Source organism: Cyprinus carpio, chromosome A1 (genome assembly GCF_018340385.1).
Source record: "Cyprinus carpio isolate SPL01 chromosome A1, ASM1834038v1, whole genome shotgun sequence".
NCBI lineage: Eukaryota > Metazoa > Chordata > Actinopteri > Cypriniformes > Cyprinidae > Cyprinus > Cyprinus carpio.
In genome coordinates, this window is record NC_056572.1 from 30,165,649 (window position 1) to 30,180,049 (window position 14,401).

Below are 14,401 nucleotides of genomic sequence, written 5' to 3' on the forward strand. Positions count from 1 at the left end.
AGAAAATAAAAATGCAGGCTTGCTGGATCGGGACCTAAATTGAGGGAATGATCAGTATGAAAATCCTGCGTCTTAAAAGAAGTAAACAGTAATATGACAACACCTGCATCTAATTTTATCTCATTATCTTCAGATTACTCTTGCTTTATAAAATTTTGCACTCTAACGGCCATGATTGCTCCCTACAGAAACCCCCACTGAAGCTGCCATTATTCACAGATTAATTCGTGGATTTGAGAGTGCGAGAGAAAGACAGAGCTCAGGTAGGACCGAAGGAATGGACTAAGAAATAATCTGCCAGAAACTGTCATGCAACAGGTAGATATGAATGTTTGGCGCACTGGAGAGTGTCTGAATCATTTTTGGTGAACGAACCCTTTAGGTGGGAGTATTTCTGTGAGCTTTACTAAAATCATCATTTGACTGTCTATAATCTCAAATCTTGTAGAGTTTAAGTCAACACAAAAATGACATTCGTAACTCGTTTTATGTTGACAATGAGATCTTTTCTTTGGAATTGCATTTATTGATAAATCCTTCACATTATGACCTGGAAAACGTATAAAGAAATTAAATATGACCAGTTCTGTTTTCATGTTGACTTTAACTGAATTATTAGCTTGAACTGCAACCGGTCTGTAACGCTAGCAATAAGTCATTGTACCATACTGCTATGAGTTTGCCATTTCCAGTAGGGAGCTATTCATTTTTCAAGTTAAAAAAAATGACCTGGTATTGAATGTTTGGAATGCGGTTACACTGGAGAGTTATTTGTTTCAACAGGCAAAATTATCTCGAAGGGTAAAATGTTTGTGGTGGCTGTTCGTTTTTGTCTAGCAAAGGCATTTTCAGTGTTATTTGTCTTCATTTACATTGCTTGCCAAATACTTCATGGCAGAGCTACCGTTCATATTAGAAAAACTAAAAATGCTTGCCCTTCAGCTGTCCACCCACACACTCATGCACACACTCTAAAAAAATGTTGGGTGAAATACAACCCTGGGTGAAATATGGACAAACCCAGCAATTGGGTTGTTTTGACCCAGCGGTTGGGTTACTACCCAGACGATTGACCCACACACTAATGAGCGGTTGGGTTACTACCCAGACGATTGAGTAAAACATTTTAAATATTTTACCCAGCACTGGGTTGTATTTAACCCATCATTTTTTAGAGTGCAAGATATGTCTTTTTGTTTTTATTGTTTTTGCCATTTCTCTCTTTCTCACTCTGTCTTTGAAATAGAAAATAGCTATTTCAGTCTAATGTTTCCAAAATCCAAATATGGTTTAACCAGTTTGTGCATTATTTGTGTTAGGGGTCAAAAAAGGGTTTGAACCAGGTTTTTTTTTTTTTTTTTTTTTTGTGGGAGAGTACATAAGTCTTGGCTTTAGTGTTGATGTGAGTTTATGTGCCTTTCAAAGAATCAAACATATAGGGTTTATTAATCAATAAAAAGTAATACGACCTCAATATCACTGAGTTTGGAAATAAAGCATTAATCAAGCAGGTTTGCAAGGCACTATTCTTTGTAAAGCTGCACTAGAACAATATATATTTTGAAAAGCGTTGTGCAAATAATTGCAAATAATTAGTCAATACAATTAGTCAGTAGATAATTGTGGTTTGATATATGTGTTTAGTATTTAGGGTAGTAAATTAGAGGAGTTTAAAATAACTCAGAACTAGTCATGTTTTTTTTTTTTTTTTTTTTCACATCCAGCAAACCATCATGCAGTTCAGGCTTGAATCAAAGACATAGTGTTGACTACACAATATGTTTTTACCATCCAATTAGTTGCATTTTAGGAGTCAGTTGGTAACATAGTTATATTGCTCCTTCCCTTACATGTTTTGCGCTAAAGAAGCCAGAAATAGATTTGAGTGAGTTAACAGCATTAGCATGGTGCTGGTTGCACATTTTACAGGGTTCTCGGGAACTTTTGGTGACTAACTTCTTACTAATTGGCTACAAAAACACTTGATTCTCTCCTTCTGCTGGCTGACAGGAACTTCTTCAGGCAAAGTCACTCCAGTGATTGAATAATCAGATGGCTTTAACATAACAATATTATTTCTCTGTTTTTCAAAAAAATGTTCAAATACGTTAAATATATGATGAAAGATGCTGTTGTTATAAGCTGTATACCTGTAATATAGAGTCTAATAAGCAATCACCACTAAACATTAATATGCATAAACACATTTACATGCTCATATAGATCAACAATATAATAACAAATGCTAGTGCTCACCAACTTACAAACATGCACAAGCATTATCAACTCTGGGCTCTGAGATATACAGACAGCCAACATTAATCCTCATTTCCATTTGCAAAATAAAAAATCATTATAAACTACAGCTGTTTATTTATTCATAAAGTACCTAAGGAAAGAAACTTCTGGCCTACTCAATTATTCCTTATACTGCAATGACACTGAATACTAAATGAAAGTCTTCTTTTTACTTTGCCCATTGTTAAGTTTCCTTGTATACCTACTGAGAATGAAAAGACCATATATATTGAAGCTACTGAATACGCTATTCATACAGCACAACTTCAGGAAAATTCAATTAACAGATATGATAATGGCAGCAGCTCTGAGCCGAAATGATTGAGTTCTGCTGGTGGGACATACTGAAGTTCATTCCCCTGAGGTTACCATCTCCCTGTATCCGTCCTGAAAGTTTTCACTGGTTGTCATCTCACTAATAAATGTGTTGTGTTAGTGAGTACAGTGTTTAAATTAGAAAATGCCCTCAGATTTTGCCTGAAGGCAAGAAAACATCTGCTCTGAGAAGCGAGGGAGGGAGAATATAATGGGGATGAGAAATTATATGTGAAATGTAGTTGCTCTGATGTGATATTGCATAGGAGAATTGTGAGAAATGCTCATTATAGCTTATTGCAAAAAACTGTAGTCATTACTAAATTAACACAATACAATAAAGAAAGAAAGAAAGAAAGAAAGAAAGAAAGAAAGAAAGAAAGAAAGAAAGAAAGAAAGAAAGAAAGAAAGAAAGAAAGAAAGAAAGAAAGTTAAAAATATTACAATGGATTATCAAGTTTGATGTATTGTAGGATCAATTTTATTCTAGCCATTTAAATTTGTTATTAAAATTTAGTACCAAAGTGTCTAAAAAAGGTTACCAGTATATTATTAATAATAATTAATAACAGACCCTGTACATACTATAACTCTGCATCATGCTCAAATGACACGTAAACATGTAATCGGCCTGATGGAAAACAAAAAGCCGTAAATTACTGAGTCTCATAAAATTGCGGATTTAAAATAATAAGAGAAGTATAAATACAATTTTAACAATGCATGATTTCCTTGTTCTGCAGAATTGCCTAAAAATGGTGTCATATTATGTTTGCTAATTTCTATTGGGTCTTACTAATAACATCTCATGGGGCCATACAAAGAGTAAAATGAGTTAACAAATCTGATAATAATAATTTGAGATTAAATGGGTTAAATAACCACCAGAGATCAGAGTGCAATATGTATAAAATGTAATTGCAACTCGTGGCTATGGTATGAAATGGGTTTCATTTAGTTATTCTCACAAAATCTCTGCTAAAGTGTTTCAGGTAATAAACAAGACCTATGCATCACCTAAAAATATCCCTGCTGCAGAAAAAAAACAAAACTCATCCAGCCAGCTTAAGCTGATGTGCTGTCTTAGCTGGTTCGAGATGGTCTCATAGCCTGGCCAAGCTGGTGTTTAGCTGATTTAGGCAGTTGGCAAGGTGGTCCCCCAGCCTGACCAGCTTAAATGCTACCAAAATCCCTCTAAAACCAGCAAGCACACCACTCTGGCCAAGTGTAAAAGGTATGTTTTTTTAAACCTGGTTTATTGGGCAGTTGGCAAGGTTGTTTTTTTTTTGTTTTTTTTTTTTTTTGTAAGGTATAAGGAATAATTAAGAATTAACATTCAAAAGCGTGAGTAGCAGCTGGTGAGCCAACGTCACAAACAATCATAAGTAGGAAACGTGTTGCACAGGAAAGTGTACTTCATTTAGCCAGGGTTAATCAAAGACCAAGCAAGTGTAACAAATAAAAAACTGGCGTGAAACGGATATGAAGCAATCACTTGGACATCAACAATGGACTTCTGTTCGTCTCTGTGCGCAGCAAATCTCTCACACACACAGCCTTTGCACACACAAACACACACTCACGCACCTTCGGACACTCATTTAGATCAGAATGTGGGATAGTGCTTCTAAAATTCTCAACAGGGGTGTACAGCTTTAGCAAATTAATAGGGTTTTTTTCTTTTGTTTGTTTATTTATTTATTTATTTATTTTTGTTCTCACTTACGCTGCTGTTTTGGCCGGACCAGTGCACCATGGCTTGGTTGTGAGCGGAATCCCCTGTCAGCGCAAAGGTAGAGCTGGTAAGTTTCAGCTCCTCCTGTCGCGATGTGGCCGTTCTCCGCTCTTCCCTGTTCCATCTCAGATCAGAGCGGGGGACTCTGCGCGCAGACCGCGCGGTGCTGTTTCCAAAAGCCGGCAGCGACCGCGCACTTGGGGGCGAGCCGGGTCCGTGGGTGCTTCTACGCACTCGGTGATGGGGCTCTCCAGGGGCTGAACCTTGTGAACCTGGACGTTTGAGGCTATAAACTTTGCCATAACTGCGCATCGACTTCCGTTTATCATCGAGTGGCATTTTTTTTTATGGGAGTAGTGTGTGTGTTTTTTTTTTGCGCAGAGTGTGAGTGTGTTCGCAGTTGTCGGTTGCGCCGCAGTCGGGTTGACCAGTTTCAGCACCAGCCGAATTAAACAGCGCCGTTGACCCGTCTCCATTTTTATCACCAACTTTACCAAAATCGACACCACTGTCCATCCTCACCAATAATTCCCGCCTGCTCCACTTATCCAGCAGGTGACATGACCTGCAAGTTATCACTGTTTTGGTCACCGGAACCCAAGCGAACAAAATCAAAAGCAGGGTGCAGAAAACATTAACCCGGCAATATCTGATTCCTCTCTCCATCGCGGATAACAACACGATACACTGTTCTTTTCCTCTCTTTAGCGTCAGTTATTGACGGAAAGAAGTCCTCGTACAAGTTTCGGCGCGGTGATGCAGCCACAGTTGAGATGCTGTGGGAAAGTGCGATTCAGCGAAGCGCTCCAACTTGAAGGATTTGATCAAATGAAGCTCTCCACGCACGGAGGGGAGGAGCTCAGGGGATTACAGAGGAGAGCAAGACCATAAAGACACGATTCTTTCCAGTGCCACAACATTCATATTCACCCAGACATTTCCCAACAATGCTGTCTGCAATAAAACAATACGGACGCAATCTGAGCGCTTTTGTTCGTCGCGTTGCCTCTCAGTGACGGAACTTTCAGATGTAGAGAAAATTAATTTCACTCAGAGCTTGAGCAGATTGTCACTATAGTAATTCGCATATTAATAGCCCGAGAGACAATTATGACGTTTGCCTGGATGTGTTAATGATTACACACTAACAGTAGTGTGGGAATTGAGTGTCTTGCTCAATTAATTTCTTTCTGAAATTTGTAATTGCCAAACGTCTTAAACACTTTTTAGTGGAAGTCGATATTTTTTGGTAATAAATAAATAAATAAATAAATAAATAAATAAATAAAACGTTTAGTTGTGTATTTATAGTTATGAATAATACGTTTAGTTGTGTACTTAACGTCATGACTGTCCGTTACAGATCTTAAATTAAGTGCAAGTTTTGCTATATGGTTACCTTCCCAAGTGAACTATACTTTTGTTCTTGAGCGTCTATTTAGTGTTCTGATGAACTGTTGTGATTAATGAAACGTTGTTGAAAAGTAACAATGATATTTATCTGATCGAACTTATAAAGCTGTTGTGGTTAATAAAACGTTGTTTGAAAATACGGTTGAAAAATTATTCTAATTTTTAAAGATGTTGTGGTTAATTTAGCGTTGTTTGAAGCATCCTTTGGATCGATGAGAGAATTGCAAATGCATCTGATGCACATCAATCAGGTTTTTGTGTCTAGAACTGTGCTCCAATTCCAAGACAACAATCCTAACAAGTGAACGAAACAACTCCGAAGCAGACCTCAAAAATAGTACTCAAAGACAACTAAATATTTTGTTGTAAAATTCTGATTATGTGCTAGTTATGCTGAAAGCAATCCATACCTGATCTTCCATACATCAGTATATGCCTACTTTCATGCCTTCGGGCTTAGAATCTCAGTATCTCTCTTGATCCCTCTTTTCTTCTGCTTGGAGAGAGAGCTATAGATCTATAGATACCCTGCCACATCAAACCATTATTAGTATGGCTTAAGGTGATTGAAAACGTTTCATTTTTTATAAAAAAAGACCCTGTTTCTCAGTCGTCATTATCCTAGAGTTACAGATTAATTTTCCCAAGCCCCCATCCTTTCCCTTTCATAACTAATTAAAAAAAAAGAATGTCTGGTATACAGATTAATTGCAAAGCCCTTTATACATACTTTGTAGTGCAAATACAGCTCACGCTCAGCTCATTAAAACATTTTCTCACTCTCACGTCTTATTAGAAATGGATTGCATGCTCACATTAAAGGAATTCTTTGGATTTATGTATAGCAAATGTCAATACCAAGAAAAGCAGTAATATATATCTCTATCAAATGCTCATCTATTCTTACTTTTTTTTCTAGAACAGTGGTTCTTAAGCACGTTCCTGGAGCCAACACAGCTTATTTTGCATGACTTCTTTTTATGACACATCTATTTCAGGTCTTGGAGTCTCTAATAATGAGTTGAATGGTGTGTTTGATTAATGATACAAGCAAAATATGCAGTTTCCAGGAAAGTGGTGAAATGTTGGGTCTGAAAATATATGACAATCCAAATAAATAAATTAAATAATAAATATTTTATTTGTAACTGATTGAATGCTAAAACAGTGTACTTTTGATTTTAAATATATGTCCTCTATATAGCACAGAGGTGTACATCTCTGGTCCTGTAGACCCACTGCCCTGCAGAGTTTAACTCTAACCCTGATCAAACACATCCGAAGAAGCTAATGAAGGTGTTCAGGATCTTGAAAATCACAAGCAGGTGTGCTGAAGCAGGCTGGAACTAAACTAATAGGGTGGGTGTCCAGGAGCAGGGTTGAAGACCTATGAATTGAAGTCACAGTCCTGCAGAGTTTAGCTCCAACACACTTTTATAGGGGCATTTACATGACACTGTTTTCAACTTAAAATGGTGGGAAAAAAATAATGCACTCTGGCTGTTCATTTACACAACAAAAGCAAATATGTGTGTAGACGGTGTGTATTAGGTGTTCAGTCAGTATGCACAGGTGCTTAATGTATGTTAACAAAGTGACATACTACAGTGTTTTTAGTAGTGCTGTCAAATGATTAATCGCGATTAATCACATCCAAAATAAAAGTCTGTGTTTGTTTATTATTTATTTGATTTTTTAGTGTGTATTTTTTTTTTTTTTATAAAAATACAAACGCATGTATTATTTTTTTAAAGATAAAAGGCGGGATTGGAAAAAATACAAACGCATGCATTAAATATATACTTAAACGACAGAATGAACCAGAGACAATATTGGACAAAACTTTTAATGGGAATCACGAGCACCAGTTGTGCTATGTTGGCACAACTAACCACGAAAAAGGGGGTTGATGGAAGACAGGGCGGGGTTTGTATTGTAATCTGTGTGTAAAACTTTACTAAAATCCAAAAAAAAAAAAAAAAAAAAAAAAAACCTTGTTCCATCCTTTTTAGTACAACTTCCATTTTTAGTACACTGATGTTGTTTAAATCCATAGTTTTCAAGACTGCAAAGTAAAATAAAAAATAAACTGCTTTTGTGGGAAAACGACTTTTTCATTTATGAATCAACTGCCTATCTGCTAATCTTTAACTGCAAGGCTGTAATGTGATTGGTTATCAAGGCACACATGATCCAAGTTGACTGTTACGCTTTCTCCAATGGTGGAACTGTGAACAACTGTATCTCCCAAGAAGAAGAACATCTTTGGCTAAACTCTGCAGGACTGTGGCCCTCCAGAAAGTGCATTTGACATTCCTGTTATGAGCGATCAGAGCGATAGTGACAATTTGTCATCATAGGTTGATTATGTAAACATTTTTCATATAGCATTTTTAACCCTTAAATTCGTGAATGTTTCACCAATCATTTTTACGTATTCGGGTCTTTAGCGACACGGACCTGGCATGGATGGATCTCTAACTGCAGCGACAGCAATAAATAAATAAGTAAAATAAATAAAACTCTTAATATTTTAAGAACAAAATTGCACAAGAAAATTAATTAATTAATTAATTAAGCATATTTATTACCTTTTGAAACTTTTTATGCCTGAGGCAATTATGAGTGAAACATCATGTCATCATTGTATATGAAACAGTGTCACCTCGAGGAATAATGGCGAATTGCAAGTATTAAGCCATCAGCTATTTAAATATTGTTGCGCAGGAAAAATAATGCTTTCACTATTACACACACTTCGGGTAGTGACCCTATACATATTTTACAAAAAAAAAAAATAATAATAATAATAATAATAATAATCAGAAAACAAACATTCCTATATAACAGATTGAGGAATACTAAGAAAGTTGATGTCTAACTTTAAAAAATGGAGGAGGGCGAGGGTAGTGAATGATGTCCCGGGTCGCTAAAGACCCGAAATATGCATTTAAGTTAAGTAAAAATAACTACAGTTGTGGGTTTAACCACGCGTATTCGTACGGAAAATTGTCGATTCGGTACGCAGGTGTACTGAATAAATCATAAAAAAAAATTCAGGAAATTCAGACAAAAAATGCCGTTTTGGCAATCTTTGATGAGTCGTGACAGCTCGCTGTGTAAACGCTTCAGTTCAGCAACACGAAATAAACATAAATTAACATCTCGTTTTTCTTGTATTCGCAATCAGTGTTTCACTCGTGGAAATATATGATTAAAACGGTTTGCAAACAAAATGTAACATGGTATTTTATTTACCTCAGGCAAGTCATCAGTCCACAGCTCGTCAGTTCACCAGAGAAATTAAGTCTGGAGAAAAGCATTTCTTAAAATATTAGACTATATAGCTACGCATTATATTTTACTTTACCTGTTAGTGATGTCTTAATCATTCAATGTAGGCTATATTTAAGTTATAACAACCATTGTGTAAACGACTATATTTCAACAACAAATAGAAATTGTATAATTTAGAATTTAATATAAAAACTACATTGAATGCAATTTACATGTTTGCATACATTTTTTTTTTTTTTTTTTCATATTGATTATAGTTAAAAATAAACAGTAATTCAATTTAAGTTTTGGTTCTGTTGTTAATTGTAACCTTATAGTAATGTAAAAGGGAGAGATATATAAAAGAATATATATAAAATCTACCTCAGCTTCTGCTCTAAACTATAGGGAGCTATAGTTTAGAGCAAAAGCTGAGGTAGATTTTTATATATACTTTTTTTAATTATTTTAATTACTATTATATTATTTTATTATTATAAAATTTATTTATAATTACATTTATTTAAAGATAGAGCAATTTGCTCAGTTAAAACATTGTTTAATTTATATACATAATATATATATATATATAATAATATATATATATATATATATATATAATATATATATATATATATATATATATGTTTTAGTATTTTTCCCTCCTGCTGTACCGAAACCATACCGAACCATGATGTCAAAACCGAGGTGCGTACCGAACTGTCATGTTTGTGTACCGTTACAACCATAGTGTTATTCCAGTTATAAGATATTCCACAAATGAATATCTGAGCAGTGAGCAGGTACAGTACTTTAAACATACTTTGCAACAGATCTGTTCTCCCTCACAGTTCAGATATTTAGCATTTTCTCCTTCCAAAATACTTATTTAATCATCTTGAACAAAATATAAAATGATAAAGCATGTGTTGTGACTCAAAATATGAAAGAGATTTAAGGAATCTGAATATAAATAAATGATGTAACTTTAGACCAAATTACCTCAAACCCAGCCTTAAAGTTCAGACAAATTTTGAAGTTCATAGCAACAAGCTGATGTTTTTGCATATTGCATATTATGCATATATTGTTTGTGCATGTTACTCTCCATCTCTGTCTGTCCATGTGCCCTTCCTCTATGAGTTAAATCCACCGCCTTGTCATTCTAAAAGCATTAAAATGACTAACAGCTAGACAGGCCTAGACTCACAGTATTAAACAGATATATTGTATTGGATTAATAGCACAGCTATGGACAGGCCTCCAGAGATGAGAACACACTCATCACTTTCTCTCCTTCTTTCTCCCTCTCTCTCCATAGGTGCTCAAGAAGACATCATGGTCCATCATCTTATATTCCGCCTGCACGTCAGAGAAATCAATGCTATTTAAATGTGATCCACCCAACACACGACAGCCTCTTTCTGTGAACTTGAGCAGGTGAAAGTGAATAGAAACTCTTGGCACATAACAGCACTTCCTGGAACAGATCTCTCAGACTCCTACAAGATATCCAACGGACCGAGGGCAGAATGTCACTGCTGGTTTCAGATCTGTTGGAGTCTCTTTTTTTAGCTCGCAGTCAACTGGTTTGACTGAGACAAGCAGTCTGGTAAACCAGACACTCATGCTGGTATTTGCCAAATTTACACTTAAGCAGATGAGCCATGTCATCAATCTGAACAAGTTCTTCTGTTCTGCCAGGATGTTTGTGCAAACGCATAGAATTCTAGGAGTGAAAATTTCAAGTTTTGGTTTCATGTCAAATTAGGCACAGGTTTCAGCCTGCAAAAAGACTGACATGTTGTCATCTGTGTTCCCAGGGCAACAGCCAAGGAAGGCTATAACTGGAACAATCACAGATATCATGAAAGCCCCAAAAAAGGCACATATCATAGTAGAAGAACGACAGAGTTTGTGTATTTGATTGGTGTTCATAGCAAGGCTGCCAATGACTTGTGTAGCAGCAACAGTTGAGAGACCAATAATTAGCCAATAGATGACTCACAGAGGCTTTCCATCAAAGGAGGAAACTGAGAACAAAGCACAAAAAAGAAGAACATACCAGCCAGTCACCCTAAGCTATACAGTATGTGCCTTAAAACCTTTGCTTCTCTTGTCCCAAAGAGAGCGTTCATTTAATGGAGCTATTTCCTCACATTATTTGGTATTCTTTCTCTGTAGAGGTCCAGTGGGAAGGTCAGGAGCAATCGCAGAGCTGGATCTCATGGTGTAATATTTAAACAGAGTTCAGACTCTTGATACTTGTGCTCTCTCACACTCTCTGTTTTAATTCATAAAAATTTCATTGCAGTATCTCGCCCATAGATCCGTACACTATATAGGTATAGGTTAGTATTTAAGTTTTGTTTAGAATCAGGTCATGCATCTGGGCATTTAAATGCTTTGGGAAATTACTCGCAATTCACTTCATGCTTGTCAATAAAATCAGCGGGGAAAGATCAATTCAAAATTCTACAAATAAGACAGATGCTACTTATGCCCTGGTGTAAATGATGGCAAATGGCATTTGGTTGTAATTAACAAAATAAACTATTTATATTTTGCATTAAAATATAAATAAAATATGAATGAATTTATACAATGTTGTATTTGATATATTTTATTTTTAAGCATGGCAGGCATCAGCAGATGTATGTGTACAGTTTGCCACACAAAATGCAAACAGCTTATGTTTATGGAACAAAACATCTTTTATCCTCAGATTTCAAAGGATCTTTCTCCCATGGAAAATTATTTCCTCTATGAAACATATAAATGAAAAATAAAATGAATAAATAAAAGTAATTGTGACTTTTATATCACAATTCAGACTTTTATATAACATTATTGAATTGTCATCAGTGTGAGATATAAACTCAAAATTGTAAGCAATAATGGCAGAATTATAAATTTGAGGATATAAATTATAAATTTGAAGAAAACTCAGAATTGTGAGCTAAAAAGTCACAATTACCTTATTATTATTATTATTATTATTATTATTATTATTATTATTATTATTATTATTATTATTATTATTATTATTAATTGCAAGATGTTAAGTCAAATGACAGAAAGGTCAGAATTATGGGATAAATTATAAAAAGTCAGAAGTATTTTTGCATAAATAAGCTTCCAATTTCTCCAAATGAACAACTTAACTAGCTGACATCATCATATACATGGAACTATTGTTTACTTTAGAGGCTATGTTTACATGGACTGCAAAAAATACATTGGTCTCATTATAAATATGACACTAGCCCAATAAAAAAAAAAAAAAAAAAAAAAATGTTTACAATGGCTCCTCCTGAGCTATTCTAGTTATATCATACAGCTACTAATTTATTAATCTGTCATTTAGCTCTTGCAACTATAGTTTCTCATGAGAAATGTGGGTTTAAGCATGGTTATGGTTCATGGAACGCAAAATTTTGGTTACCAGGCCATATCTGTAGCTACCACTCATTCGCATTTTTTTCAGGCTATAATCATGATGCTTCTGCAACATGCAAAGCAGAATAGTTCAATTAGAAACCTGTGTAAACTGCTTAATCTCAATATTGTTGTATTTGGAAGAAGACCAATAATTACTGCAGTCCATATGAATATAGTAACTGCCTATAACACCAGCAACTCAAGCCCATGTGGTTCTCATTGTAATATCAAAAGTGATGCCTGCCAGGATGCCAGCTGCTCCGTATTCACCGCTTTCACTGGCAGGACTTTGGAGTCGCTTCTGTCTCAACAAATTTACTGTGGCACCTGCCGATCAAAACCCCTGGTAATTCAAGCTTCCTTTTTGCATCCTTTCCACCAACCTACACAACCTCCAGTGATTATTTTTGAGAAAATGGGAAATTTTTGAGTTTCAGCCAAATACAACAGTCACTTCTGTGAGATGAATTTATTTACCGCCTTTTGCACATTAATCTCTTATTGTAGTCTGTTATTTGGCTGGAAAACTTAATAACTCATTCTGACAGATAAGATTATGTCACTGAAACATTATTTGGTGTTTTTACATTAAATGAACAGTATCTCAGACTGTTTTCCAATCATCGAAATCCTAAATCATCTCAAGCACTCAACAATGAGAGAATCTCAGAATGAAATGTGTTTGCCTCAAAGAGCATTGGCGGTTTCCTGTCGGAATATAGCATTTTCCTCTCAAAGGTAAATTAAATGAATCGTCTGATCGCTTCGGTCCATTTAACATCTCCTATGGTGATGTTCATCATGTAATTCAAATATCTTTTTGGTACTTCTTATTACCTTAAGTTGTCCAGATGACATTTTCCTAGCAGCAGTATAAGTTCTTTTACTGATTTCCTTATTCAGTTACGCTCAGGTAGGCCCTCTCAGCAAATGTATTAATACAATGAGCCTAGCAATTTTATTTTGTGAGTTTCTGTATCACTACCACAACTGTATTCCAGATTTTATGACATATTATTGAGTTCTTTGATTCAATATCACATAAAATGTTCTCACTTTCTCATAGCAGACTCATTCCCACCCAATGAAGCATGGATTAAATGTCTATTTAAGAATGCTAGTGTACCTGTATATCTGCAATAGGGCTGTGTGCTATTTATGACTGAATTTAATTTTAAGTCGCAAGTAGGATACAGAACTGTTTTTCAAATTTGACTAATTTTATAACTATAACAAAAGAACACTTAAAGGTGCAGTATGTAATACTGACAAATAGCAGTTGAAATGGGAACTGATTTTAAATATTAGAGAGTTGATTCTCCCAGTCCCTCAGACTCAACGCTGATGTGTGTTGCCAGATTGAAGACACATCACAGGAATGAGTGCAATTGCCAACGGAAGGTGCCAAGCCTTAGGCAGTAAGTAGATGAGTTGATCTGCATTTTAATATTACTCTGGCCGAAGAGACTTTTAGATGCCGAGGCTTTTTAGGTTGGGGAGAATCTGCAATCTCTGACACAGTTTGTTTCCTGGCTTCTATGACTATGCTGTGTTTTCCACCAACTGGCAACCTGGGGTATTGAGTAAAATGACAATGGGGGAAATCACACAGACCAAATCAAAAACAGACATTCCGATATTAAATGCACATTTCAAAGGAGAGTAACTGGCTGAAGCTTTGCTTTAAGGAGAAACAAGTATCTGAACTAGTATGTTTCCTGAATATCTGCAAACATACTTTACTATTGTATTTTTATGCATTAGTACAGTCAAAAAATGAAATCAAAATTGAGCCAAATGACATTAAGGTAAATGTAGAAAAGTAGGTGTGACTGCCTACTTTCTGGATGTAGTTAACTGTGCAAGATGTTACAAAAATGAGACCCCAACTTGAAAATTGCAATTGTGCTATGTTTTTATTTT

At 35.4% G+C, this 14,401-nt stretch overlaps 1 protein-coding gene across 1 annotated transcript in view; it reads right to left on the reverse strand.

Annotated features, from left to right (window-relative positions):
- The window catches only part of LOC109105239 (VPS10 domain-containing receptor SorCS1), a 152,898-nt gene extending 147,419 nt beyond the window's left edge, over positions 1 to 5,479 (reverse strand). The window contains 1 exon segment of the mRNA XM_042761704.1: positions 4,340 to 5,479. Coding sequence (XP_042617638.1) covers positions 4,340 to 5,014 — 675 coding nt within the window. The 5' untranslated portion in view covers positions 5,015 to 5,479.
- Positions 5,480 to 14,401: the final 8,922 nt, after the last annotated feature.